The sequence below is a fragment of the Coccinella septempunctata genome, chromosome 8 (assembly GCF_907165205.1).
Source record: "Coccinella septempunctata chromosome 8, icCocSept1.1, whole genome shotgun sequence".
Lineage (NCBI taxonomy): Eukaryota > Metazoa > Arthropoda > Insecta > Coleoptera > Coccinellidae > Coccinella > Coccinella septempunctata.
Window position 1 is genome coordinate 23578999 of NC_058196.1, and position 27184 is coordinate 23606182.

At 38.3% G+C, this 27184-nt stretch overlaps 1 protein-coding gene across 1 annotated transcript in view; it reads left to right on the forward strand.

Annotated features, from left to right (window-relative positions):
• LOC123319077 overlaps window positions 1–26856 on the forward strand; it is a 156967-nt gene extending 130111 nt beyond the window's left edge. Inside the window, exons 5-6 of the mRNA XM_044905924.1 lie at window positions 7002–7254; window positions 26690–26856. Coding sequence (XP_044761859.1) covers window positions 7002–7254; window positions 26690–26760 — 324 coding nt within the window. The 3' untranslated portion in view covers window positions 26761–26856. The remainder of the gene's footprint in view (window positions 1–7001; window positions 7255–26689) is intronic.
• Window positions 26857–27184: the final 328 nt, after the last annotated feature.

The following is a 27184-nucleotide window of genomic DNA, read 5'->3' on the forward strand; positions in this document are numbered from 1 at the left end:
CCAAAATACATTATAGAAAGAAATAAGCAATACAATAGGTATAAAATGATCACTTTAGGTAGGTTTCTGATCTCTATTTATCATGAGTTAATATGTTCGATAATCTTTATGAACCGATAACCGGTAATTCCAGTTACTGAGGCCAGCTCAGAAGGAGAAACTCCCAATAGGATTAAGTTAAACCGTCAACGATGGCGCACCACTTGACGTACTTGGGAAGCTTCATAAATACTAGGGCTAACCTGGACAAGAAAATACACAACCGTATCAATTCGGCATCAGGGGCATTCTGGAAGCTAAAGGACAGAGAGTTTCAAAATAACGACCTCAATCTGAAGATCAAGACAGCTGTTTAGAAAGAAGTGGTACTCCCAACGCTTCTTCATGGAAGCTAAAGCTGGACTCCTTACAAGCGACATGTTAAACAGCTTGAACAAACGCAACAATGGCACCTAACACAAATAAAGCACATCAGATGGTTCCACAAAGTTTCGAATGCAGAAGTCGTGCAGCGCGTGAGTTGTATAACAATTGAGACTCAAGTAACGAGGGCCCGAATCAGATGGAGCTGCCATATTTTGAGGATGCAAGACACAAGACAAGAGGGAGCTCGAAAACCAGGAAGCCAGTATAAGCGGTTTAATGATATACCGCATCCATCCCTAAAACCAGTTGAGGCCAATCATAACTGGGAACAACTAGTGTTAGACAGATCACAGTGGAGGTTTTTGATCCACAGTTATAATGGAGACTCGAGAAGAATACAGCGGCGGCCAGATCTGGTATGTGACTATCCATGTCCGGAGTGTGGAAGGATCTGTTAGGTCACGGTTGGGTCTCTTCAGTCACAGAAGAGCACACAGTCGCAAGTAACCCTAGGAAATTATAAGTTTGATTTATCTTTGAGTCTTTCTGTAGTTTTCTTCTGGGTAACAGGATACAACAATGACTGAATGAATTAATGAAAAAAAAAATACTTGACGTCCTTGTTCACATGAATTTAATCTTAATTTATAATGGAAGGATTATTGGAAAGATACTGCAAAGATTAATCTCATAAAATCCACCAGTTATCTATTGACTGTTGCCAAAACATTGAAAGAGACCTCAGAAAGTAACACAAAATTAACGACAGTTTATCCTTTCGGTGAAGTTTTCTAACTAACAACTACTGATGTTTTTTGAACGAGCACAGAAACCGGGCATTAGTTGAGCTTCAAGGTTCTATAGATCACACGGCATACCCTCCTCAGCTTCGTAAACGTAATTTCCATACAATAAGTCGTAATTCAACGTTAGGGTAACGTTTTTTCCATATTATTCAATGAACATAATAGGAGACAAGAGTACGATACATTTAATATTGGTTGCTGAAGTGAAGAAGTAATCAACGTTGATTTACTGTCGGAGTTATGTCTCTTAGCAGATATGATAGGGAAACGGGGTTATATTTTAAATCCGTCCAAGAAAGGGTTGAAACTACTACGAAGGCAAGCATCAATTCTTAATTGGGCCGTTCTCTCTTGGAAACCTATTTGCTACTACTTCCCAAGAAATACCCAAGGTCAGTTGCTCTATTTTCTGAAGCTCTGAAAGATGGACTGACTTAAATTACAATTTCTGTTCCTTCCTCATTTTCTCCTAGCTGCTTATAGAGGTCATTAATTCAGAATTCCTGAAGCGTGAGTTTTTAATGAGTAAACTTCATCTGCACTTGTCTACACTCTCTCAGCATTCTTGATAATTCAACAAGATGATGTTTCACCTATAAAATATTTTCAAGGAAACTCAGCATTGTATCTCGTTGTTACTGGATGTCATTTAACCAATGGTTTAGGCACTTTTGATCGTTACTGAAACAGTGTTCCAGGTCGATTTATCAACCGACAATACATCGATTTTTGAGTTTCGCAAATGAACTCGAACATCATCGTGACAATTCCACAATGATAGATACGAATTTCGCGTAGGACCCTCCACCACATTGTACTCCAGGACGCAATTTGAACGTCATCCAGTTGGAGTAGAGCGTTGCGTCGCTGTGTTCGCATTCATACCAGGACTTCGCCATTAATCTGCAGCGAGCTAAACGTATTGCCCAGATATGACGGCAGAGTAATTTCGAGACCTACGTTTGACACACAATATACAGAGTTTCAACTCGTTCATTCATCACCACCAGACTGAATTTATAACCAAAAATATCCAGCATTCGACTCCATAATTCCGTACATCCAATTCATTAGTTATTATTAAAGTGGCAGGATATATTGTGCCTTGCCAGTAGGGCCGTTATTAAATTCAGATTTATGATGGCAATTGCGTTTGTCGTTTTAATTGTTGCATACTTGCTTTTGCGTTCGCCGATTCAAGTGGCTGGTGATTAATTGACAAATCGAATTGATGGCGTACGTGTAACGGCCATGACGACCGGGCTCTGTTGTTGTACTGCGAGCACAACGAGGTTGGTTGTTAGGTGTGGCGTAAAGGGCACCCCAAAGTGAAAAGAGATGTTTTTGCGTAACGCGGAGAGCTCGACACTGCATTGAAGGTTTACCAGCCAAACCCGCGGCTTCGTTGGCTATATATTATTGTAAAACTCTAGGGTGGACTACCAGCTACTATAAAGAAGAAAGACAGAAAACGACCGCATATCTATACTACAATAAAGCGAATACATTTTGGTTAGTGGAAACACATTCGACAATGAGATGGCGCTGATAACGTACTGTCAATATAGAAAACTGTTATGTAACAGTTTTCTGTTCTATAATTCAAGGGCGTGAAATGAGAATTCATCACAAAATATCAACTTTGTCGAGACCAGTACACAAAGAAGGATTTTGTTTTGTGATCAAGATGTTATTTTTCATCTTAACATTGTTTTGAATTGATTTAGATCGTTTCAATCAAAAACGTTGTTGGATTTTCTTCAATTCTTATCATGAAAAAATGTGATATAAATTGAAGATTATGGACAAAGAATACAGATTTTAATAGAGGATACAAAGTTATATGGTGATCTGTTTTCCGTCAAATGTGTAATTTCTGTGCAATACATTGCAATTTGTTCCTACAATTTAAAGAAAAATTAATATGAAACAATTTTCAATATACCATCATCACGTACATATTCCAGTTGTAACTTCTATAAACAAAATAATATTGAAAAAATCTTACATTGGTTTACAAGACCTGAATGTTAGCCCGTCGTATAGTTCTTTCATGATCTCTTTACCTATTTAGTATGTTTTTTTTTTATGACACAACTCATCAATCAATTAATGATTTAATTAATCGACTAATGTTTGAATCAATTGATTAAAGAATGAACAAAAAACTCACAGCAGGTTTCACAAAATTTTAATAGCCTGATCAACCAGTTGACAGTCACTCAATACCCAAAATTAAATGAATAAAACATTTTGATTTCTGAATATACTGAAGAAGTAGCAATTGACAGTAATTGGACGTATATACATAGCTCATACTTTCCCATAAATGGATCCTTTATGCAAGGAATGCTTCCTGCATACAGCAACTTACGTTGTCAATTGATTTGCAGTTAAATGTTCATTGCACATGGAGTAGTGTTTGCTCAAGTCAATGTCTTCACGCCCTGAAAATTCCATCCACTACGGAGCACTCAAAATAAAATTCAATGAATAACCGAATCACATGGTACTAGTCTTAATCCTTAAATTTCCATTTTCTTTGGTAAAGTTCGGAAATTTTTTTTATTCAACATGCAATAATTTTCGAATAACTTCCTGAAGTTTTCATAGAGAAAATACACAAAAAAGTTTAATGAATAGCAACTAGATAAACAACGAGAGGTACGACAATAAAAATCGCCATCTGAAATCAAACGAAATACCATAAGTTTCTGTTACTTATCCCTCAAATTGATATTTAAACCACTCTATGTAACACATTTGAAACCAGAGACGGCGCTCACATCACTTTAGTCGCTTTCCGTTAGGCGTATTCACTTCCTCTCGTGAACCTACAGAAGCGGTAGTCACTATAGTGACTACTACTAGTACTGTCTATTATTTGTCCTCATGGACTAAATTTTTTTTTTTAAACTCTTGAAACTCATAGTTCATCACTGCTTCATATCAGCATTTCGAGCTGAAAAATAACTCAAACTCCCTGTTAGACAGCGCTGCTCTTATTTTTGCCACCTAATATCTCACAAGGGGTGCATATTGTTCTTCATGTTTTTTTTTGGACAAGGAATCTTTCTTTGTTTTGCCTTATAGGTACATCATACGAGCCAAGAGTGAAAAATGTTTCCTTGAATGCTTTGTAGCCCCCTTGGGGTACAAACGCACCTCATCTTATTACACCTTAGGTGTGAACGGAGTTCCAATTATTTTGAGGAAAGAAGTTTTATTCAGTACTTTCGGTATAAAATTGACACAACCTGAATCATAGCAGAAAGCAACCTTTTGGTAGACCTCTCAAGTCTTCTACGAACTGCAATGTTGATGAAAATCAATTACAACCACAACACTCTCCATAAATTCCTCATCAGTATTCAGATCTGCCCTCATTACCCCTCGATCGAACCGATGTGAAATCGCAAATCAACCTCCTCCACCATCAAGGATGACGTCGACGTCGATCCGCAAGCGACGCGAGCTCGAGCTAGAGCAATTAATTTTTTTCACGCCGCTAATACGTAACGCCATGCCGAAGCTGTACCGCGACATTCCGCATTAAGTTGGCGACACAAAGTTTCGTTGGCGAAGTCACCGTAAACATAATTTAAATTTAATGGTTACCTACGGGACGCAATTTATCCCGAACTATTTTCAATTATGAAGTTTCGGCGCGGAAAAAGTTTCCGAGAATTTTTTTGGTCGTCGGTTAAAGTGACTGTAATAATTTTTTGGATATGCGGGGCGCACCTGGTGTAGACTAAGTATTAGGTATTACACATCCGCAGTAGTCAATTCCACGGGAAGTTTGGTCGTTGGTGTTCACGTGGCATGTTTGAGCGGAAAACCTAATTTCAGTACTTTCTAGAAATTGAATGTGGCAAGACTATTCCATCAAAAACTTAAATTCAGTCAATGTACGAAAACAGCGATGGTAATATAGTAGCTGTATCAAAACGGACCGTATATGTCCCGCTGAACTGCATACTTACTTTAAAGTACAATTTTCATTTGATATACATCCACAGTAAAAAGTAGCTGTTCCAATTCATCATTTGCAGTAACTGAACAGAAACTGTACAGCAGCAATGCTACACTTTGAATGCAGCAGTGGTAGTGCAGTAACTGTATCATTATGTGGTAACAAAAGCAATTAGACATCGAGTTTGTCACCACATGACTCAGAAAAAAGATATCCGCATTTTTTAACCATGATATTCATAGGCCTGACCCTCAAAGTTCTGTAGGCCCCGAAAGATAGAGTCTAAAAGCATCGGAGAATAACTTTTACAGGTAGAAAAAGGGACTATAAACCTCATCTTTCGCAGATCTATGAAGTCATTAAGCAGGTATAACAAGCCAAAATCACCAGAGACAGATGCAGTATCAATTTGGAAAGTTACAATTTTTAACCAAAATAGATCTCCGCAAAATGAACTATGTTTTCATCTTCGCCAAGTGTTTCAGTGATACCCGTGAACGTAATACCTCGAAAATATATATCGTGCTGAATTTTACAGTTACTAAACAGTACAAAATGCATTTGATATACATCAACAGTACAGCGTTGCTGCACTTCGAATACAGCGATGGTTTTGCAGTAACTGTACGAAAACTGTACAACAATGCTGGACTTTAAATTAAGCAGTGGTAATGCAGTAGCTGAATCTTGCATTGCTGTATTTGTACAACCCATAATATGGTAATGAAAGGAGTCGTCAATTATAGAGTTGAAGCTATTCATAAAATTTCTTCTCAACCTTATAGTCCAAAATCGTATTTTCAACCTGTTTCAACTTCTTGAAGCAGGTATATGAGTTTTAGAAATTCCTTACAATCATTAATCTTGATTCTATTATCTTCGGTTAATCGGCAAAGTCCAATAAATATTGATTCAATCCAACAAAACTCTTATTCATCAAATATAATATGTATATAGAATGATTTATATCAGAAAAAAGCATAAATATATATCTGAAAAAAGATAAAACTGAAATAACAAAAAAGCATGAAATCAAAATCATTAGAAGCTTGGATTATATGAGTATGATAATACAGAAACTGTTCAGTCACTGTATATCAGAAACTGCAACTTTAGAATGGCAGAATTATCAATACAGAAACTATACAGTTACTGTATATATCAAATACTGCATTTTCTGACTGCAGAATTATAAATACAGAAACTTTTAAATTACTGTTCATCAAATACTGCATTTTTTGACTAAATAATTCTCAATACAGACTGAGTATCAAAATCTGCATTTAAAATGCAATAATATCAATACAGAAATTGTACAGTAACTGTATATCAAATACTGCATTTTAATGCAGAAACGGTGTGTTTCAGTTGAGCAATTTCTGTACTGCATTCAGGTGGCAGAGTATCTCTACAGTTGCTAGATACTGTGTTTGTTGAGATATCCAAACTGAATATAAATATGAAGGCTGACAAGAGGAATGCCTGATTCAAATTCAACAGCGGGTTTCATAAAACCCGTTGATTGAACAATCAACGATTTGAAACTGAAACTGAAACCTTCTAATATCTGAATATACTGAAGAAGTAGCAATTGAGAATCATTGAATGTACGTACCTTAAGCTAAAGAGCTTAATCAGGAAATCAACCGAGGAACCTAGATTGTCTATCTCTGTAATGAATATTATAGGGGAACACCACCCAAATTTCAGAAAATTCTACGACCATACTCTAATTAATTCCACAAATGGCCTTCTCTGGGAAGAAAATGAAGGACAGGTCCCTATATTCACAGTCTTATTATACATTGGTGAATGAAAGCGAATTTCAAATGAATATTCTCTGATTTTTCCAGATAAACGAGAGCTCCTCATTCCAACATCAAGACCCGAACGCAATATCGAGCATGAGCAGGCGTCAACCCATGATTACCACCTCGCTTCTCGAGTTTGAAATTGACGGTGACACTTTCCAAGGCGGCAGAGCAAAGGTTGAATGTGTTGCTTCGGTGTTCAACCTGTATAAAAGATCGGTGGAAAGGGTTCTGGAAGAGGAGAGACCAAGGCCCAGACCCTCGTCAGTTTTGGGAACCAGGGATTCAGCATCAGGTAATGTGAATTTATAATTCAACTGGTCTAGTAAAGATACGTTTATAAAACTCAGTTTGTCCCCATGTAACGTATTTGATCAAGACTTGTACATATACATATTTAAACAGCAGATTCTTGAGGGCAAAAGAAACACTTTTTGCCCACACCTTTTTCTGATAATAAGATGAAGAAATTTTGAGTTTTTATAATGAGGTATGCCCTGAAAACCGGACACTGAAGTTTATTTTGGATGTTTCATATATTTACTCTCGGCAAAAGTGTCCAATCAAACCCATGTTTGGTCAACGGCAACCACACTGTACAAAACTCATTTGGCAGCAAAGGTTCCCTTGGATTCGAAGAATTTCGGATCTGGTTCAATTCAACCTTTCAATGGAGTACAGACATTCTGATCCTTGATAGAAGAAGATCTCCATTCAGAGTGAACCAAAGCAGGGCTCATTCAAAAACCCCAATCGCTGAGAGTGCATCAAACCAATGAAATCTCCATTAATAATGCGTGACAACAGATATTGTTCCCCGCAATCTTGCCTGCTTCAGTACGTTTAATGTGGATCCCGACACAAAAACAAGGCAACATGGATAAAACCCAGACAGGGCATTCAGGCCGGTGATTGATGGTCTTGGAAATGCATGTTTTACACTTATCCGAAGGTTGGAAAATTTAAAATGTTGCCTGGGAACTTCGAGTAGACAATGGGGTATCTTTACTTCGTCCGTAAAAAGCCGTGGATGAATAGGGATGATTAACATCTCCGTTCTGATACTTTCGGATATCACTCGGGAAATTCTGAAGTTGAATGATGAGGTTTCAGGATGAACGGAATTTAGGAGAGTGTTCATTTGTTTATCTCAATAAGGGACGTTTCAATGAGTTTGGTGATTATATTTTCACAGAGAGGCTTCTCGAAAAAAACACCTATTCGTCAATGGTAATTCAGCACGCAATTTTAATAAACGTAGGGAGATTTTATACTACTTCACTCAATTCAATGATGCATTAACAATTTGCATGTTTATGTATCCGAATTTCCTTTGAAATTATCTCAGGAAAATGACATTTTATCAGTAAATCTTAACCGGATTCTCTCAATGAAAGTTTTTTTTTTTTAGAGAGCTGCCAAAACCGAACGGTTGCCACGACCTCGATGAAATTTCGGAATTCATTACAAGAAAAGTTGCTCTTTCAGAATATGCACACATTTAGATGAAGGATGATTTTTCTGGGAGATACACGTGTCGATAGTTGAACCTCAAAAAATTCCCAAAAGAATGGAGCACTGAAATGATCGTCAAAACCTAACGGTTGCTCTGAGCTTGATAAAATTTCGAAATATATAACTAAAAGAGTTGCTCTTTCGGAGTTGGGTTCGTCTGATTTGCAGATTTTCCCCCTGCTACACCAAAAAAAAATTTTATGGTGAGACAATGTCGAGTCGCTGAAGTTCTAACATTAATACCTTAGCATTATATAATTTTAATGCTCGTTTCTGAAAATGGTGTTGCCAAAGCGATAAAAAATCCTTTCAAATACCGTCAGATATCGATCCTAATCGGGAACTTAACAAGGAATCCGCACCCGAAAATCCTCCAGAATTCCTCACCACCAGGGCCCGGCAACAGACCAGCATGGCCTCACTTCGCCGAACAGATATTATAAGGGCAATATAGCGGAGAATTTTCGCTTAGTTCCAGGACGGAAGCGGAAGTTACGTCGAAGAAATATGCAGCCCGTAGTCCGGAATCTCTACCATGAAAATTATGGAAATTCCAAATTAAACCAAAGCCACGTGCCTGAGATATTGAATACAGTATGAGAAAGCGGGCAACTTACCATCATCCATTTCTCCTCGCCGTCTTCCTGCGAGATCTGCTCTGCCTGCGCGATCTGCGAAAAAGTGAAAAAAAAATCGGTCGAAATTAATGTTTCGGTGGATATTTGAAATTTGATTCTGATGAAATATGAGCCGGTGGAAAATTCATTTCGTAGTTTTCCCGACTCGAGTCGACTCGTGATTCGAGGGGCATGTTCAAAGAATTCTCTGCATTCTGGCGATTTTAATGGAACTCTTTGAACGGATCTTTATTAGATTTTTTAATTTTGTCGTCTTTTATTTTATTCAAGGACGAAATCAGTTTGTCACTCTTTCTGGTGTACTTAAAGGGAGTTGAACGCGCCATTTGGACATTGAGAAGATCAATAATTTATAATTTTTTCATCCATCCAGTTGCGATCTGGATAGGGGAGTAGGTACCTCGTAGGTATCAATACCTAGTTGTCGGAAGAAGTTCAATAATAGGCCGATTGAAGGTCTTCCAGTCATTCATTCATTGCTGCATCCCGTTACCGAGAATAAATCCACAAAAAGTCTCAAAAATAGAACTATCGGTGCGATCAAACTTATAATTTCTTAGGACTATTTGCGACTGTGTGTCCCCATGTGACTGAAGAGACCCAACCGTGACCTACAGATCCTTCCACACTCCAGGCATGGATAGTCACCAACCAGATCGGGCCACTGCTGTATTCTTCTCGAGATTTCATTATAACTGTGGACCAAAGACCTCCACTGTGATCTGTCTAACGCTAGTTGTTCCCAGTTATGGTCGGTATTAACTGATTTCAGGGATTGATGCAGTATATCCTTAAACAGCTTATACTGGCCTCCTGGTTTTCAAACACCCTCAGTGAATTCGCCATACGGAGCTATTTTGGGGAATCTTGTGTCTTGCATCCTTAGAATGTGGCCGCTCCTTCTGAGTCGGGCCCTTGTTAATTGAGCCTCAATTGTAATACAAATCGCGCGCTGCAAGACTTCTGCATTTGAAACTATGTGGAACCATCTGGTGTGCATTATTTGTTTTAATTGACGTTGTTGCGTTTGTTCAAGCTGTTTAATATGTCGCCTGTAGGGCGTCCAGCTTTCGCTTCCGTAAAGAAGCGTTGGGGGGACACTGCTTTGTAAACAGCTGTCTTGGTCTTCGGATTGAAGTCGTGATTTTGAATTACTCTGTCCTATATCTTCCAGAATGCCCGTGATGCCGAACAGATACGGTTGTATATTTCCGTGTAGGTTAGCCCTAGTATTTATGAAGCTTCACGAGTGTTTGAACTGCTCGACCTATTCTAGAGTTTCATCCTGCAGGCTGATATCTGTTTGAAGGCTTTCTGGCAGACTTACCAGGAGTTTGGTTTTGTCAATATTGAATCTGAGGCCTCAAGCTTCGTGTATATGTTTATAGGTGTCCAGCATTATCTGTAGATCCTCTGAGCTGCTAGCGATAAGTACCTACGTCTCCATATTGAAGTTCCGTGATAAACATTGTACGAGTTTTTGCTCTGAGGCGCTTCAGGTAAAACAGGCCTCCATCAAATCTTCTTATTTCAACACCTCTCAAAGACATACGCATGTCAGCAATTATCCAGACAACTATGGCAAAAATATTGAACAGTAGAGGCGCTAACACGTAGCCTTGTTTTATTCCAGAGGTGGTTAAGAAATGGTCGGTTTTAGAGCCATTATGCTGTATTCAACGATGTTGTTAGTAAGAAGGCACTAGAGGTACTAACGCCCAAGGAAGCACCTTATATTGGTAGGTCTAGTAAAAACTGGCCAGGGCAAATTCTGTGGTGAGGAGTAGCAAACACCAGATAATCTGGTTGCACAATTGCCTTACCATTGTTTGTCAACGCAGAACTCGCTTTGAAAGAGAAGTGTTCAAATATGAACATAGCCTCCTTGAACCATCCCACACACTGGAATTCATCAGAACTGGGGGGCGAGCTGTAGATGCCACCTGTTTATATGTTGCAGAGGCGAAATCAGCTCCTTATAAGGCGCTGACCTTGACAACGAACACTCGTGACAGGAACAGTTCTGCGTACTACGTAAACAAACTTGACAAAAAGTCACGCATGTGGTGTATCGACCATTCATACCTATAAGACATGTCCCACTGTTTCACAGGCGGAAATATTGGCTGTCTTTGAGTGCGTTTAAGATTGTTTGAAAAACAAGCGCCCTAACATAGCTAGAAACTGCCAAAAAATACCAAGAAATTCAGAATTCCACTGCTAGAACTCTGTGTCAATCTAAAATGCAGCAGCACTTTGAACAAACTGACTAGAGACAATAGACTGACTCTGACTATGATTCTATGAGTGTCAAATGTCTGTGGAATGAGACTGAAAATAGAGCCTAGATTTTGTAAGCATCAGTTTCCTGACTCGCCTCTCCCTATGTTAAAAAATTCGAGGATCTGTCACGTCAGTGGTACGGAGATGAATGTTAACCGCTGGAAGGGATTTTTTTCCTCCGCAATCACCCCGAAATAACACCAACCCAATTCGAAACACAATCTCCGCATTCAACAATCCAGCAGGGTCCAATTATACTTTTTTCCGACGGTCAGACAGACCGACCGACCTCCACCGCCAAAGGTTAAACACTTGGAGATAATCCCACCGGCGGCGGACGTGTTTGCGGAACCAGGAAAGGGAAAATATTAATCTTAATGAAGCAATCGTGTCGACGGTCAGCTGTTGGTCGTTGTTGATTGCGTTAGGGACCGACATGCAAGGATTAACCATCGCCCCGAGGACCCTGATGGAATGTGTAACGAGACCTGACAAATGACCGGCTGTTTTTGAGGGCCCGCGATGTTGTCCGCGATGAAATTAAAATGGCGGAATGGGGGTCCCCGGTCTCGGCGCCCTGCGTGTACACGGTGCGGATTGATTTATCTCCCGGACGCGCGCGAAACGGAGTTTTGTTGACGACTTGTTGCTCTGGATATTCGGATGCATATTTTATCTGGATGTGTCGTGCGGGATGTTGCTAAATTGAAAAATGCCAAGCGCCGACCAGGACGGAATTGAATGGATGGGAAAGGGGTCCCGTTGATTTGGAGGGTAGTCCTGTATCGCCCGATTGGTTGGAGATGAACGGCCGTATTGGGGTCAATCAATTTTTTTTGATTGCTCACTGCGAATATCGAAGAATCAGGTGGAAGTGGGAATGAGGAAAGCACGGATGTGAAGTTCGAATTAACCAGGATGGACACACATCTATACTCCATGCGCTTCCATAAAAGCACTCGGTTGTTCATTGAAATTTGACACATTCCATTCTGTAGAATACGAAAATGTGAGGTCATCTTCTTCTGTTTCTCAGAAAAGCACTAGGTCCAATGGGGAATTCTCCTCAATTTGGGTTATTACTGCATATGCAAGTTTACGCTGAATAATTATGAGTTTCATTCATGATTTTTTCAAATTCACCGCGGAAACTATTCAAAATCATCCTTCAAATATGGGGTTTTAAAATTTAAATCGCTTTGTGCGGAGTTTACTATTTGGCAACAGCGCATACAAGACAATGAAAAGAACAATGTTCGATCAGCTTGTTTATAAAGTAACAGCTGTTGATCTACAGGCGCGTACTCACTGCCGAGCTGCAACCGGCCATAAAAATCCCATAAAATTTCACGACCTGCCTCGTTCTTCGCAGACTTCATAGACAGGCATCTTTGTCTATTTCATCAAGATAATGCATTTGTTGTCCTGTATTATCAAGGCATATTTCAGTCGATGTTTCCAACTTGCGCAATTCTCATAAAACGCTTTAAACTTTGAATACCCATTTTTATTTTTCATTTTTAAGTGCTTAAAATAATTTTTTTTGGGAAACGGTTGCAATGGTTATTTCAAAATGTGACGTTTCAAAGATATTTCATGAAAAATATCATTTTCGTCAGAAGGAGTATTCCCTATTGTCGCCCTCTATCAGAGTAGGCTTGAATAATTGTGTAGTATGGTGTGGTGGTTAATTCGAAATAGAGGTTGAAGAGTTTACAACATCAGTTGTTGAATTAAAAAAAAAATCAACCCAAAGAAGAAAAATCTGATGCAGTGGTAGGGAATGGGTATCTCACAAAGGAAATAATGGATAGTCAGTTAGAATGTTGAATTATCAACAGAAATAGTTATACATCAGCGGAAGTCGAAATAGTTTGGCTAAAGGTTGAAGACGTTACATCAGGTCTAGAATTTAAAAAAATCAGTCCGAAGATGAAATGCATGTAATGCAATGATTTCTCTCGAAGGAATTAGCGAATAATTAGAAAAATGTGGAATTCTTCAACAAAAATCATCTTGCATTAAAAAAAAAATCAAAATAATTAAAAGAAGTTCAAAAGCAAGAAGAACTTCACATCAATTAACAATTAACTGGGCTCAGATCTAGATATTATTATAGTAAACTGAAATGTTGAATCTTGAATTCAAGTTGACCTCAAAAACGTTGAATGAAAAAATATCTCAAATCATCGAAATGAGACGGAAAGCAAATATAGAAATCGCCCTTGAATTTATAGAAAAAAACATAAACATAAAACAAAAAGGAGGTGAAATGAAAAAGAACAACTATTATTGCGAATCTGATTTCAAATCGATGATTTCCTCCTCACGATCAAATTGTTTCACCGACAAAATAACAAGACGAAGGCGTTTGCCCTTCCTTAGCGAACATAACTGTCCCAGCTACCCAACTGGAGCCCTGCAATTGATACACCAAGGACAGAATAACATCATAATATCTCCTGTTCCGCTTGCACTAACAGAGTCATAAAGTCAGCGCGTCCGGGTGTGCAAGTGACACTCCCCAAGTCCTGTAAATCACATCAAAACACTGCGCTAGGCAGACGAGAATTACATTAGAAGGCTGTCCAAAATTTGCCAAGTAAGTTTAATTTTTGGAACGTGGGGTGAGAGCTGCCGACTTAGGGGACGGTGAGGGACTTCGTAATTCGATTTGGTTATGAATTTCCTGCTTAATATTAGATGCGGACAACGAATTCGGAGAGGATATGGATGGTTGACAGAATCTGAGCTTGTATACCTTACTGATACTTGTTTCTCATAACAGGCACACATTTTTTCGTGGATTCCGAAAAGTGGACGATTTTTAGAATGACGAAGTTAAACAAGTATATCCTGATACGTCCCTTGATTTTCCACTGATTTCTCCATTCTTTCACAGCCTCCACCTTTCTATCACACCAAGGGTTTCGTTTGGTCTCAGGAAAAGAAGTAACAGGGTTTCCGATCAGAAGAGCGAAGACACCACCTATAGAGGACCAAATGTTTCTATAGGAAAGAGTTCTTGCAGAAGGAAGAAACCAAAAGATGAACACTCTGTAGGAATCTTACAGGAAAGGATCATTGATAAAAATTTCTCCTGAATTTTGAAAGTGCAAGATCCAAGTATTTGAGTCTGAGTAAGAATAAGCTACTTCTTCTCACCGGCTTCCTCACAGGACAATGTCGCCTTGTAAAGCATATGATGAGAAAGGGCTCCTCAGAAACTTACGACTGCAGATTCTGTGGGGAAGAGGAGAAAACTCCCTTTCATCTGGTTACAGAATGCCTCGCCACTGCTAGCTTGCGCAAGGAATATCTTGGACGAGAAAATTAGGAATGAGTACTTATGGTGGTATTCTGTTTTCATCTGTAAGTCAATCTGTAACTTTTCATAAACTCCTGGACGTTTTTAGTGATCTGTAGCTTACAGAAATCCGTAACTTTTTACGAGAAGTAGTTCAAACTCAACACTGTGATGAAGATAGTTACAGAAACATTTCCAGAATTTCATTATTTACAAACCTGTCTGACCGATCGTTCGTACTCTACAGATTTGTAACTTACAGATGAAAAGCAGAATACAACCATTAGTCTCCTTGAAGTCCTCTTAGATAAATGGAGTTCGTTGAACTCTGAAGCTAGAGGGCGAGCCTTAGAGGGCGCAGTTGGAGAGCACAATAGACCTTGAGGTCGCACCTCCTTACCCAACTATAAACTAGAGGAAATCTAGTTTATTGTAAGGAGGAGTTCTATCGAGTACCTACTAACCACATTCTCTGTTCAAAACATAGAGGGATAGTTTATAGTCATTGGGGATGAAGAAAATGTACGAAATCTTCACCAGACGTTTGTGATGGTACAAGGCATAGCCCAATAAGCATACCACAAACAAGCCCAATCCGAACATTCAAGCAAATACTACTGAAAATTTGGTGTCATGGAGTGGCCCATTTTTTGTGAATGTGGGTTTTTCGATGTAAAGAATCGATGCTGTCATAATCAAGTCGTCTTTTCTGATGAATCTCGATTCTCCTTGGGTGCACATGATGGCCGAAGAAGGGCAAGACGACGTCGAGGAGAAAGACGTGAACATCATTTTGATGTTGAGCGTCATGTACACCGGATAGTAGGTGTTCTGGTATGGGGTGCTATTGCACATGAAAATAGGTCTTTATTCGAGTTAAGATGACAGCGCTTCGTTACCTTCAAGAAATTGTGGAGCCATGAGGTAAGCACCTTAACCGGCTTGATATTCCAATATTTCAGCAAGATAATGCTCGACCTTATGTCGCCAGAGTTAGCTTAAACTTTTTTGAAGCGACCCATGTGAATCTTTTGTCATGACCTCCCAGATCTCTAGATCTTTCGCCCATAGAGCATGTTTGGTACATCGTGGGTAGAAGGTTTGGAAATTTACCCCAGCCCCCACGGACTTTGGCGGCTCTGAGACATGAAACACATTGTTAACAAATTCAATAAAAAAAATTTGAAACTCTTCATTTTTTCTCCAAATTTGAATCATTTACTGATTGCTTTACTACCTATCTATATTTTACCAAAAAAATTTAAAATTCAAACAGCTTCTTCTAGATGTCGCAGTTTCTTTGTCAGTTAGTATATAAGATATACTTGACGAATCGTATGATGAACGTCTTGTTGCAGGAAAGTCCGTTAAAATTCAATAGTCCATCAAAATGTTACTTCTCCATTTTCCCTTCAAAAATGACAGTTGTAAATTTTGATGGGGCATCAAATCTTAATGAATCTTTCTGCAACTCAACTTGTATCGTTCAAATCACACCTACTACACTCCTGACTGACCAAAGCATGGCGTCTGCTTGGGGAATCATCAATCCATTCTTCCACTAAATTCTCACATTCAGAAAGTGGAAGTTCCGCCATCTTGAATGTTCAACATGAGTATTTGACCTGCACCCACCTGAAGATGTTATTGTGAATTAAAAAACTCATGTTAGTAAAAATCATTTGATTCTGTTCTTAGTTTTTTGTGACAATGATGGGAGATGGTTATGATCCTGAACTTGTTATATTTCATTATGAAATCCATGACTTCCTTTTGTGCAATTCAATGTATTTATGGAGGAGCACCAATAAATCATCTTTCTATCCTAAACTATGAACGACCATAAGCGGACTTGATTGGGATCTTTATACTGAATGAGGTCGTGACAACGACAGTCTGCCTAGTCGTTGAAGCAGGCATACCAGCAAAAAACATTAAAAACCGAAAGCTATCGAACGATTGAGGACGTATGAAATCGTTTACGCGTCCCTTCACGATTTCTCCAGAGACGCCCGTGAATCCTTGCTCCGTATTCTTTTCCGAATCGGCTTCAGTCAGGTCGCCGAGTCAAAGAGCCCGCACACTCCGGCGGAAAAAGGCAAAAGGCGGACCTGTGTGGTTACAGCCCTGGTCCCGGCTTTCAGGCAGACACGAGCGCACCGGCATCGAATCCGCGGACTAAGATCTCGTGGGAAATCATTTTCATTTTTGTCTTTCTGCGGCAATTTCTGCAGTCGGAATGCATAAACAGTTTCAATTCGTTCGAGGCGGATACGGTCCTAATGAGATAGGTATTTCTGGGGTCTCGGCCCAAATAAAAAGGCCGTCCGGGAACGATTGGTCTTCGTTTCGTGCTGGGGATTGTTGGGATGGAGTCTGAATTTTAATCTGAGGTGCAGTGCAGCAAGGTGGAAGATGTATCTTGTCCATTCTTCATAATCTTATCGGGATCTACGACGATGACAGTAAAAACTGCTTACAGTAGAATAAGTGGACTAATTCCTCAATACTTCCTACAGATTTTGGCTCGATTAAATTGTGGCACTCCAAACCTGCAACGTCCAAAAATTAGCTGGATTTTAATGAAAACCAGTTACACCTCTTCCTGCAGGTTGCATGGAGAAGGAACATTCATTCATTGCTGTATCCCGTTATTGAGAATAAACCTACAGAAAGATTGAAAAAAAAAATCGATGCTATCAAACCCTAATTCTCTAGGGCTATGTGCGAATGTGTGCCCTCCTGTAACTGAAGAGACACAACCGTGACCTATAGATCCTTCCACACTCTGGGCATGGATAGTCACCAACCAGATTTGGCCGCCGCTGTATCCTTCTCGAGTCTCAATTTTAACTGTGTACCAAAGACCTCCACTGTTATTCCCAGTTACGATTGGCATCAACTGATTTTAGGGTTTGATGCAGTATATCCTCAAACCGCTCATAGTGGCCTCCTGGTTTCCGAGCTGCCTCTTTGAATCCGCCATACAGAGCTATTTTGGGAAGGCTTGTGTCTTGCATCTTCACAATGTGGCCGTTCCATCTTAGTCGGGCTCTCGTTACTTGAGTCTCAACTGTTGTACAACTCGAGCGCTGCAATTGAAATTTTGTGAAACCATCTAATGTGCATTATTTGTCTTAGATGACGTTTGTTCGAGCTGTTTAATATGTCTCCTGTAAGGTGTCCAGCTTCCGCTTCCGTCAAAAAGCGTTGGGAGGGCCACTGCTTTGTAAACAGCTGTCTTGGTCTTGAAATACTCTGTCCTTCAGCTTCCAGAATGCTCGTGATGCCGAATTGATACGGTTGTGTATTTCCGTCCTAGTAGAGAAGAAACAGACCTAGAACTTTCGTTTTCCCCAAGCTGAATCAGGAAGAGCTTAGGAATCACACCCCCACTGATCTTATTTCTTCTCATGACTGCTGGGATTTGAGGAAGAATATTTCTTTCAGTTTATATGTGAGTCATCCACTTAGACTGCACTACACCATTTCCAAATGTATTTCAGAAATCGTCAATTTTATTTCAGAAATCGTCAATTGTATTTCAGATTAGTCAATTCGATTTCAGAAAGTGTCAATTGTATTTCAGATTAGTCAATTCAATTTCAGAAAGCGTCAATTGTATTTCAGATTAGTCAATTCAATTTCAGAAAATATCAATTGCATTTCAGAAAACATCACTTGTAATTCAGATCAGTCAATTTAATTTCAGAAATTTCAGAATTGTATTTCAGAAATCCTAATTCGAAATTACACACATTTCATATAGGTTACAGAAATGGTTATTGGAAATACGGTTTATCCTCTTGAATCCTGAGATCAGACTGAAAGTGAGATAACTGTGATATTTGGAAATTCGGTTTAATGTAATGTAAAAAACATTACTGAAGTTCTTCGAAAAACCGTTAGATCTTTTTTTGGAAGACATTTTAGGGGTTCGTGATTTCGTGAATGAGTCATGGAGCATGGAGGGATTGCTTCTGGTAGTTATTGATGGTAATCTTCACAAATTGAACGAAGAAACGAACGAATAATAAGATTTAAGCAGTTCCTACATTCAATCATGAATACAATTATTGAAAAGAGAAATAACGCAACAGTATATGCCTTCTTCAGCTGCTCGCGTAACGCGTGAATTCGGTATCATTGACATCAGATTCCATGAGTTCAGTGTTTTAACAGTGATTGCGGGAATTTGGACAAAATGTATCTCTTTTTTCAAATCTTCATTGAAAGCTAGCCAACGTTCTGAAGAAAATTTCTCTTTTTCAACTCACACTTTTTCACATTTCCATGTAATTTGAATGATATTCGTACTTTCTGAATTAAAAATCATTTAATCTGAATTACAATTGACGATTTCTGAAATTCAATTGACTAATCTGAATTACATTTGATGTTTTCTGAAATTGAATTGACTAATCTGAAATACAATTGACGCTTTCTGAAATTGAATTGACTAATCTGAAATACAATTGACGCTTTCTGAAATCGAATTGACTAATCTGAAATACAGTTGACGATTTCTGAAATACACTTGGAAAAGGTGTAGTCGAGGTGGAAGGTTGGATCGAGACGCCCAGAAAACTTTAACTAATATACGCAAATTTTACCGATTTTCTCACATGAGGGATTAACCGTTTCCACACCCCAACGGTGGGTCTGAAAAGAAGTGTCTCCCTGCTGGTCAATGATTCTCTATTTGGTAGTGATCTTCAATATTCATTCTGTATTATTCTGCTTACGTCCTATTAAGAATTCCGAATTTGGTATGTTTCTATATTGAGTGCCAAGGCCGTGCTAAGTGATTGTGCAAGATTTTCCTTTTTTCTCCATTCGAGTGCTTGTTATAGCTCTTTTTACCATAAAGTTTTTGTGGATATAGGCTTGTAGGCGGGATTTCTCAACGTTTAATTCGATTTCGCGGAAGAATCTACGTGTACTCCAAGTGCCAGCAACCGCTGAAGAGGTGATACAACACTACGCACTTTTGAGTGGGAACCCCAGTTTCAAACGCCTTTCCTGTCCAGTTCTACCTCTGCTGGGAGTAAAATTTACTGGCCGGCGCGCAAATCCGTTGGGAGCAGAAACCTGAGTGGGGAACAATTGTGTCCCTTTTACCTTATCCTTTTCGGTTTTTTTCCTGGAAGTACGATTCCTGGCTGGCGTGCTAATCTGTTGGGAGAATAAAACAGAGATGGTAAAGGGAAAATATTTTTCTTTTCACCTCAGGTATCCCTTGTTAAAATGTACGTTCGAGTCGTAGACTCGCCCTGTATAAAAATCGGAATTCAAATATGTTATCCCTATAAAAAAAAGGGTAATAAAAAACCACCAATGACCAAATAATAATCAGAATGTCAGTCTATGTATTCCCAAAAGAAAGAAGAATGTTGGACACTAAAATATACTCAACTACCCTTTCTCCATTGTAGAAGGGAAGGATAAGCTCCTCAGTTGAACATTAAAAGTCACGTAATTTTAAATACAATGTGAGTTGATCGAGCATATTTCTTCGAAATACCGAATATACAATTTTTGAACGTACAAACGAAAAGAGGAGATTCCTTAGGTGAGTTTAAGAAAAAAAAGTCCCATAAACATGGGGTCGCAAACGTTTCGTTTTCGAGATACAGAGTGTTGAAGTTTGAATTTTTTTCAAGTTTTTTTATCATAGTATCTACACTTCACAAGATATTCAACTGAAATTTGGCATAGATATTACATTTTAGAGTTCTCACCACGTGACATGGCAATTTCGATAGAAGATCTACAGGGTGATATTTTTTCTGGAACACTGCCACCTGTTCTTCTGCAGAACTTTTTTTTGGTGAGCAACTGTTAATTTGAAAAAATGTAGAAAGGAGCTTTGTTCTTATACTAAACTTTTCGATCTCTTGTAGTTTTGTCGTATCTACCAGCGATTTCGAGAAAAAAAATTTTGAACGATTCTCTCGAAATTCTCGTAACTATGATAGGAAGGCCAGTTTGTAATCTGTGGTAGATACGACAAAACTTTAAGAGACCGAAAAGTTTAGTGTAAGAACAAAGCTTCTTTTTACATTTTTTCAAATTAACAGTTGCTCACCAAAAAAAAGTTCTGCAGAAGAACAGGTGGCAGTGTTCCAGAAAAAATATCACCCTGTAGATCTTCTATCGAAATTGCCATGTCACGTGGTGAGAACTCTAAAATGTAATATCTATGCCAAATTTCAGTTGAATATCTTGTGAAGTGTAGATACTATGAGAAAAAAACTTGAAAAAAATTCAAACTTCAACACTCTGTATCTCGAAAACGAAACGTTTGCGACCCCATGTTTATGGAACTTTTTTTTCTTAAACTCACTTAAGGAATCTCCCCTTTTCGTTTGTACGTTCAATTTAGGAACACCCTGTATATTTCGAAGGCATGTAATTTTTTTCCATGCTCGATAACGAAGGTCATTCAGCAATTGGAAGTGGTGGACCTGAATTTTCAAAAACAACGTGACACAAAGTTCCATCCTGATGCAATACGGAAAATCTAATGTTCCTTTCATCATCCCACCCTCCACAACAGAGTCCATCCGCGTTAATAATTCACCTGTTCGGCTTTCAACATCCCCCCTACGAGGCGTGATTCGAAAAATTGACCGAAACGTCAACCAGAAGTCACGTAATTTCCACCAATCAATCTCCCATGAATTTTTTCACACCCGGTCAGCGCTCCAAGTTTCAACGGCGGGACTCGCGTAAAAAGCGCGGGACCGAATATTAAATATTCAGGAAAAGCCAGAAAATGGTCAGCGCGCCTTTATCATGGAAATAAGTTCGTCCTTTGAACCGACATCATTTCCAGACTCTCCAATAACTCCATCCCATCAATATTCACGATATGCTTCTGGCAGCCATTTTGAACGGCCTGTTTTTTCCAGTACGCTTTTCATCGGGTGCTGGTTGTCGCTGAGCACTGAGTGGTTTCGACCGTCGCGTTTTCTTTTGTGGGATATTCGAATGAGCATACAGAATTCTTGTTATGAGACGGAAAAAGAAGAAGAACTTTCAGTTTACGCATCGGAAATTGTCAAAGATGTCATCTCGTTTCGTAAAATGATAAATAAGAAGTCTATTGAGTGTTGAGCTCATAAACGAGGAAAAAACTAGGGTTATACGACAAGAACAAGCTTTTAAATGGATATAACGACGATTAGAAAGAGCATTTCCGAATCGGTGGTTTCAACTCCGCGTTGAACTGAAGAGGTTAGAGCTACTTGATCTACTTTGGATTCAGATTCGATAAAAGGAGGACCAGAGTATAGGTATTCTTTGGGCATGTGCAAGAACTACGAGTTGTGTACCTCGACCAACAAGATTCACAGGCGCCAAGAGATATTTGCCAGAAATTCGAATTCTGGCATTTCTGGGATTTTTGCATAACCGAATTGTTATTTCTAATTTAAGGTTGACAAGAAATGATATTTCAGTACGAGTCCAGATCAGAATGCCTGAATTAAGTGAACTCTTAAAGGTTTCTAGGTCAAATTCTCCTTACAAAACCAACATTTTGAAAAAATAAAAACTAGTTTAAACTTTATTTCAAAGTCTTAATCAGGGATTTGAAATGAAACAACAGTTCCACGATTAAATTCAGATGTTCGAGGCTATGATATCCTAATTTAAAATTTCAAAAAGACACAAAAAAAAAGATCCGCAAGTGAAGAAACAGAAGATAATCCATTTCAGAGCCCTGATAAAGACTTTGAAATTTTTGAAGGAAATACTATACCTAGAAACCTATGAGAAATCACTAAATTTCAATACATAGGTCTCATCATCATTCATCGTAAAATAACTAAGGTTTTATTACTGTGCTATGTACGACGATGTATTGATATCTAGTTAGTCTAGACCGGTTCCGTGCATAAAAAAATATTGCGTTACCATAGCAACGAACAATAACACATTAGAAGTGTCAGTGTGAAGTTTGAGGTCAAAAGAGTAAACCAGAGTTACGCAATAAATTGAAAGAAAGAAGATGTCCACCGAAGTTGTGAAAATCGAAAAATTGGAGTATCGAGCCATCATCACGTACCTGCATTTAAAAGGGTTAAAAGGTAAGCAGATTTACGAAGATATGCTTAATAGCCTTGGTGATCAATGTCTTTCATATATGGGACCGTGAAAAATTGGACTGCAAGCTTCAAAAGGGGTAAATTTTCCATTGCAGATGATGACCTATCGGGTAGGCCAGTTTGTGTGTCAATCCCCGAAAATGTCGATGCAGTTCATGACATGATTTTATCAGACCGTCGAATTGGGCTAAAACGGATATCTGAAGCACTGAATATTTCACACGAACGCGTTCATCATATAGTTCACGACATGAGAAAAATTGCTGCAAAATGGATGCCCAAATGTTTGAATGTTGACCAAAAGCGTGCAAGGGTAGAAGCATCGCATTCGATCTGTGCTCGATTTGAAAACAATGTAGACTTCTTAAACCGAATTGTTACTATGGATGAGACTTGATTACATTTCTACGATTCAGAAACGTAGTAACAATCGATGGATGGCGACACTCTGGTTCTCCAAGACCTAAGAAGTTTCGTTGTCCAAAAATCTGCTGGAAAAGATCCTGCTGCAGTTTTTTTGGGATTGCCATGATTGATTTTTTGGATGAGGGTAAAATAATAAACAGAGATTACTATTCGACATTACTGATCACTCTACGGAAAAAATTAAGGAGAAAAGACGCTATCCATAGGTGTTTTTTTTTTGCAGGACAACGCCCCTGCACACTTATCTCTTGTTGCCAAGCAAAAAATTGGTGATTTAGGGTTTGACTAGAACAGCCCCCTCATTCACCAGATTTGTCTCCATCCGACTATCATCTCTCTCCTCAACTGATAAAAAGTTGAAAAGGTCGTAAGTTTTTTTCAACAAGGAGGTTATGAAAGCTGTGAAGGTCTGATTTGCAGGGCAAGAAAGAACTAGGTCTAGAGACGTTGCAGGTTCGCTGTAATAAATGTATCAAATTAAGAGGAGAATATGTTGAGTAATAAAATATTTTGACATTGGAATTTTGTTTGTTTCTATAGTAGGCTAAGAATTTTTCAATATATCCTCGTATCTTCCTTGAAGCCTAAAAATTTCAAGAGATTTTTCTGTTATTTAATATTTTTCATGGAGACGAATTTAATCTTCCGCAACACCAATAACCATAACTGCGTATTGACACAAGTTATCAAGATGCATTTTACCATTTTGAAATCTACATGGAAGGGTCATCATTTTATAGAAGGCAACTCAGGATTTCCCATATATTTTTTTCACCAAAGGTGCTTGAACTTTTACATCATATTTCATCATGAAATTTCGAGCTACATTTTTCTCCCAAATAATGACAAAAGTTATTCATATATTTTTATGCATATCATTTTGTGTATATCCCAAGCTGGTTTTTATAACCATGGTTCACAGAAAAGTATGGTCATATTCAAAAAACATTATTTTGAAAAAAAAAGGCGTTTCCACAGGGGATAGGTACTTTTCGAAATTTTCTTCAGTTCTATCAATAGCTCTTCTGTGATGTGTTCCAGGATTTATTCTGGGATGCCCTGTATAGATCTGGGACAGGATGATTTGATATAAAAACCCATAATGAAATGAATTGCATGAAAACCGAGATTTCAATGTGCCGCCTACGTGAAATATCTTCGAAAAGACATTCACAGTCGACGTGTGACGCATCCGAAGCCTACTCGGTGAATTTTTCATTCTACCACGACGTGCCTCGTTCGAAATACGAAAAGTAAAACACACTCGTACAAAGTGGTAAACCGCGAAAGCATGATGCTCCGCTTGAATATTGAATAACGCCTTATCACGAAGGAAGAAGGATGTGTACCTACTTGGGAACCCGGAAGAGTAGAAACTCGTTACATTTTCCAGAGTATAAACACTTATTTATGTCAACTGACTCTCGAGGAAGGGAACCACCGGCAGAAGGGAAAAGGAGCGATCCTTGGCGCTATAGACAGGCTGCGAGGATTAACTTCAGCACATGCTGTTTTCGAATGAACGCGGAATATTTCCATCTGAAGCTTTCGCGGGAAATGCGAAACGCAAATTAATATTTGCTCATCCGTATGACACGTTACATTTGAGCTTAAGGTCGTCTTTTTTTGCCACCTCGTTTAGAGATATAAGAGGGAGTCAGTATCTGAAATGACACACAAAAAAATAACTAACACTGGAAGTCTTTTGAAGATGGCTCCCATTGAGTCATTCGAAGAAGTAAAAATTGAGAAAAACATATAAGAACGTTCAGATTTCCTGAATTAGAAAAGCATGAGATCCAGATTGAATAAGATCATCAAAATAGAAGAAAATATTTTGCAGCAGTTACATATATTCAAACAAAAATTTCAGAAACACAAAACACCCTGTATAAAATTAACGAGGTATAAATACGAGGATATATTGAAAAATTCTTAGCCAACGGTAGAACCAAACACAATTTCAATGATAAAATATTTTATTACACAACATAATCTCCTCTTAATTGGATACATTTATCAGAGCGAACCTGCAACATCTTTAGACCTTAACAAAATTTCCTTATTGCTCGACAGCTTCTTTCACCTCTTCGTTGGAAAAAATTTAAGACCTTTTAAACTTTTTTCAGGTGAGGAAAAAGAGGATAATCCAATTCAGCCAAATCTGTTGAATAAGTTGGGTGTTCTAGTAATTCAACTCCTAAATCAAGAATTTTTTGCATGGCAACGTGAGATTTGTGTGCAGGTGCGTTGTCCTGCAAGAACAAAACACCTTTGGATAGCTTTCCGCGTCTTTTCTCTTAAATTTTTTCCCGCAGAGTGATCAGTAATGTCGAATAGTAATCTCTGGTTATTGTTCTACCCTTATTCAAAAAATCAATCATGATTACCCCATAGCAATCCCAAAAAAAATGAAGCAAGAACTTTTCTAGCAGATTTTTGGGCACGAAACTTCTTAGGTCTTGGAGAACCAGAGTGTCGCCATCCATCGATTGCTACTATGTTTCTGAATCGTAGAAATGTACTCAAGTCTTATCCATAGGAACAATTCGGTTTAAGAAGTCTACATCGTTTTCAAATCGAGCACAGATCGAACGAGATGCTTCTGCACGCTTTTGGTCAACATTCAAACATTCGGGAATCCATCTTGCAGCAATTTCTCTCATGTCCAAATTGACGTGAACTTTATGATGAACACGTTCGTATGAAATATTCATTGCTTCAGATATTCGTTTTAGCCCATTTCGACGGTCTGACAAAATCATGTCATGAACTGCGTCGATACTTTCGGGGACTGACAAAGAAACTGGCGTCCCGATCGGTCATCATCTTCACTGGAAAATTTAACTCTTTTGAAGCTTGCAGTCCAATTTTTCACGGTCGCATACGAAGGACATTGATCATAAGGGGTATTAAGCATATCTTCGTAAATCTGCTCACCTCTTAACCCTTTCAAATACAAGTACTTGAATATGGCTCGATACTCTTATTTTTCGATTTTCACAATTTCGGGGGTCCTCTTCTTTTTTTGATTTATTACGTAACTCTGGTTCACTTTTTTGACATCAAACTTCACACTGACACTTCTTATGAGTTGCTATGTTAACACAATATTTTTTATGCATAGAACTGGTCTATGCTAACTAGATATCAATACATCGTCGTAATACCCAAATGGAGTTGAGTTGAATAATGCTATATAGCTTTCATTCACAGTTTCCTTTTTTCGTGAAACAATTTTCATTGTGATATAACGTCCAGTTTCATAATCAAATTTAAAGTCACTTTAAGCTTAAAGCTTCTTTTACTGTCATTTTAAGTAGGGTTGAAGGAAGCTTTAAAATTAAAGTGACTTTAGGTTTGATTATGAAACTGGCCGTATGGATTTAAACTTCTATGTATCTGTATCATCTTGCAATACAATAACTCACAATATATTTCTTGTTTCAGCTATTCCAGTTGCCAACCTGAAGCTCTACATAGTTATAGTGATTGCCATTATTTTCGTAAGACTGCGGTAACAATAAGACTGTGAAATGTTGAACCCGAAGGAACAATCATATGTTGTATATAGCGAAAGATGCTGTACATATTCCAATTAAATCTAGAAAATTAGATGTGAATTGTTTTGTACCTAAACTGTAAAACTTCTGGAACATCAAACAAGGACTCTAATAATATATAAACGATGTAGAAATGAACTAAGGTAATTAAGGCAAGGGTATGCTATTGTGATAAAATGGAGATTTGTAGATACTGAGACAGAGGGAGGGAAATGAGTGTATATATATAGAAGAAATAGAAAAATCAATCGTTTTTCAGTATCCTGATTGATGTAAAAAATCAATACTGAAAAATGATTAAATATATGATTGAATCAAACCATTTTAGATTAATTGAATGTACATTTGAAATTGAACCTGAAAATCAACTCAACTAATATTG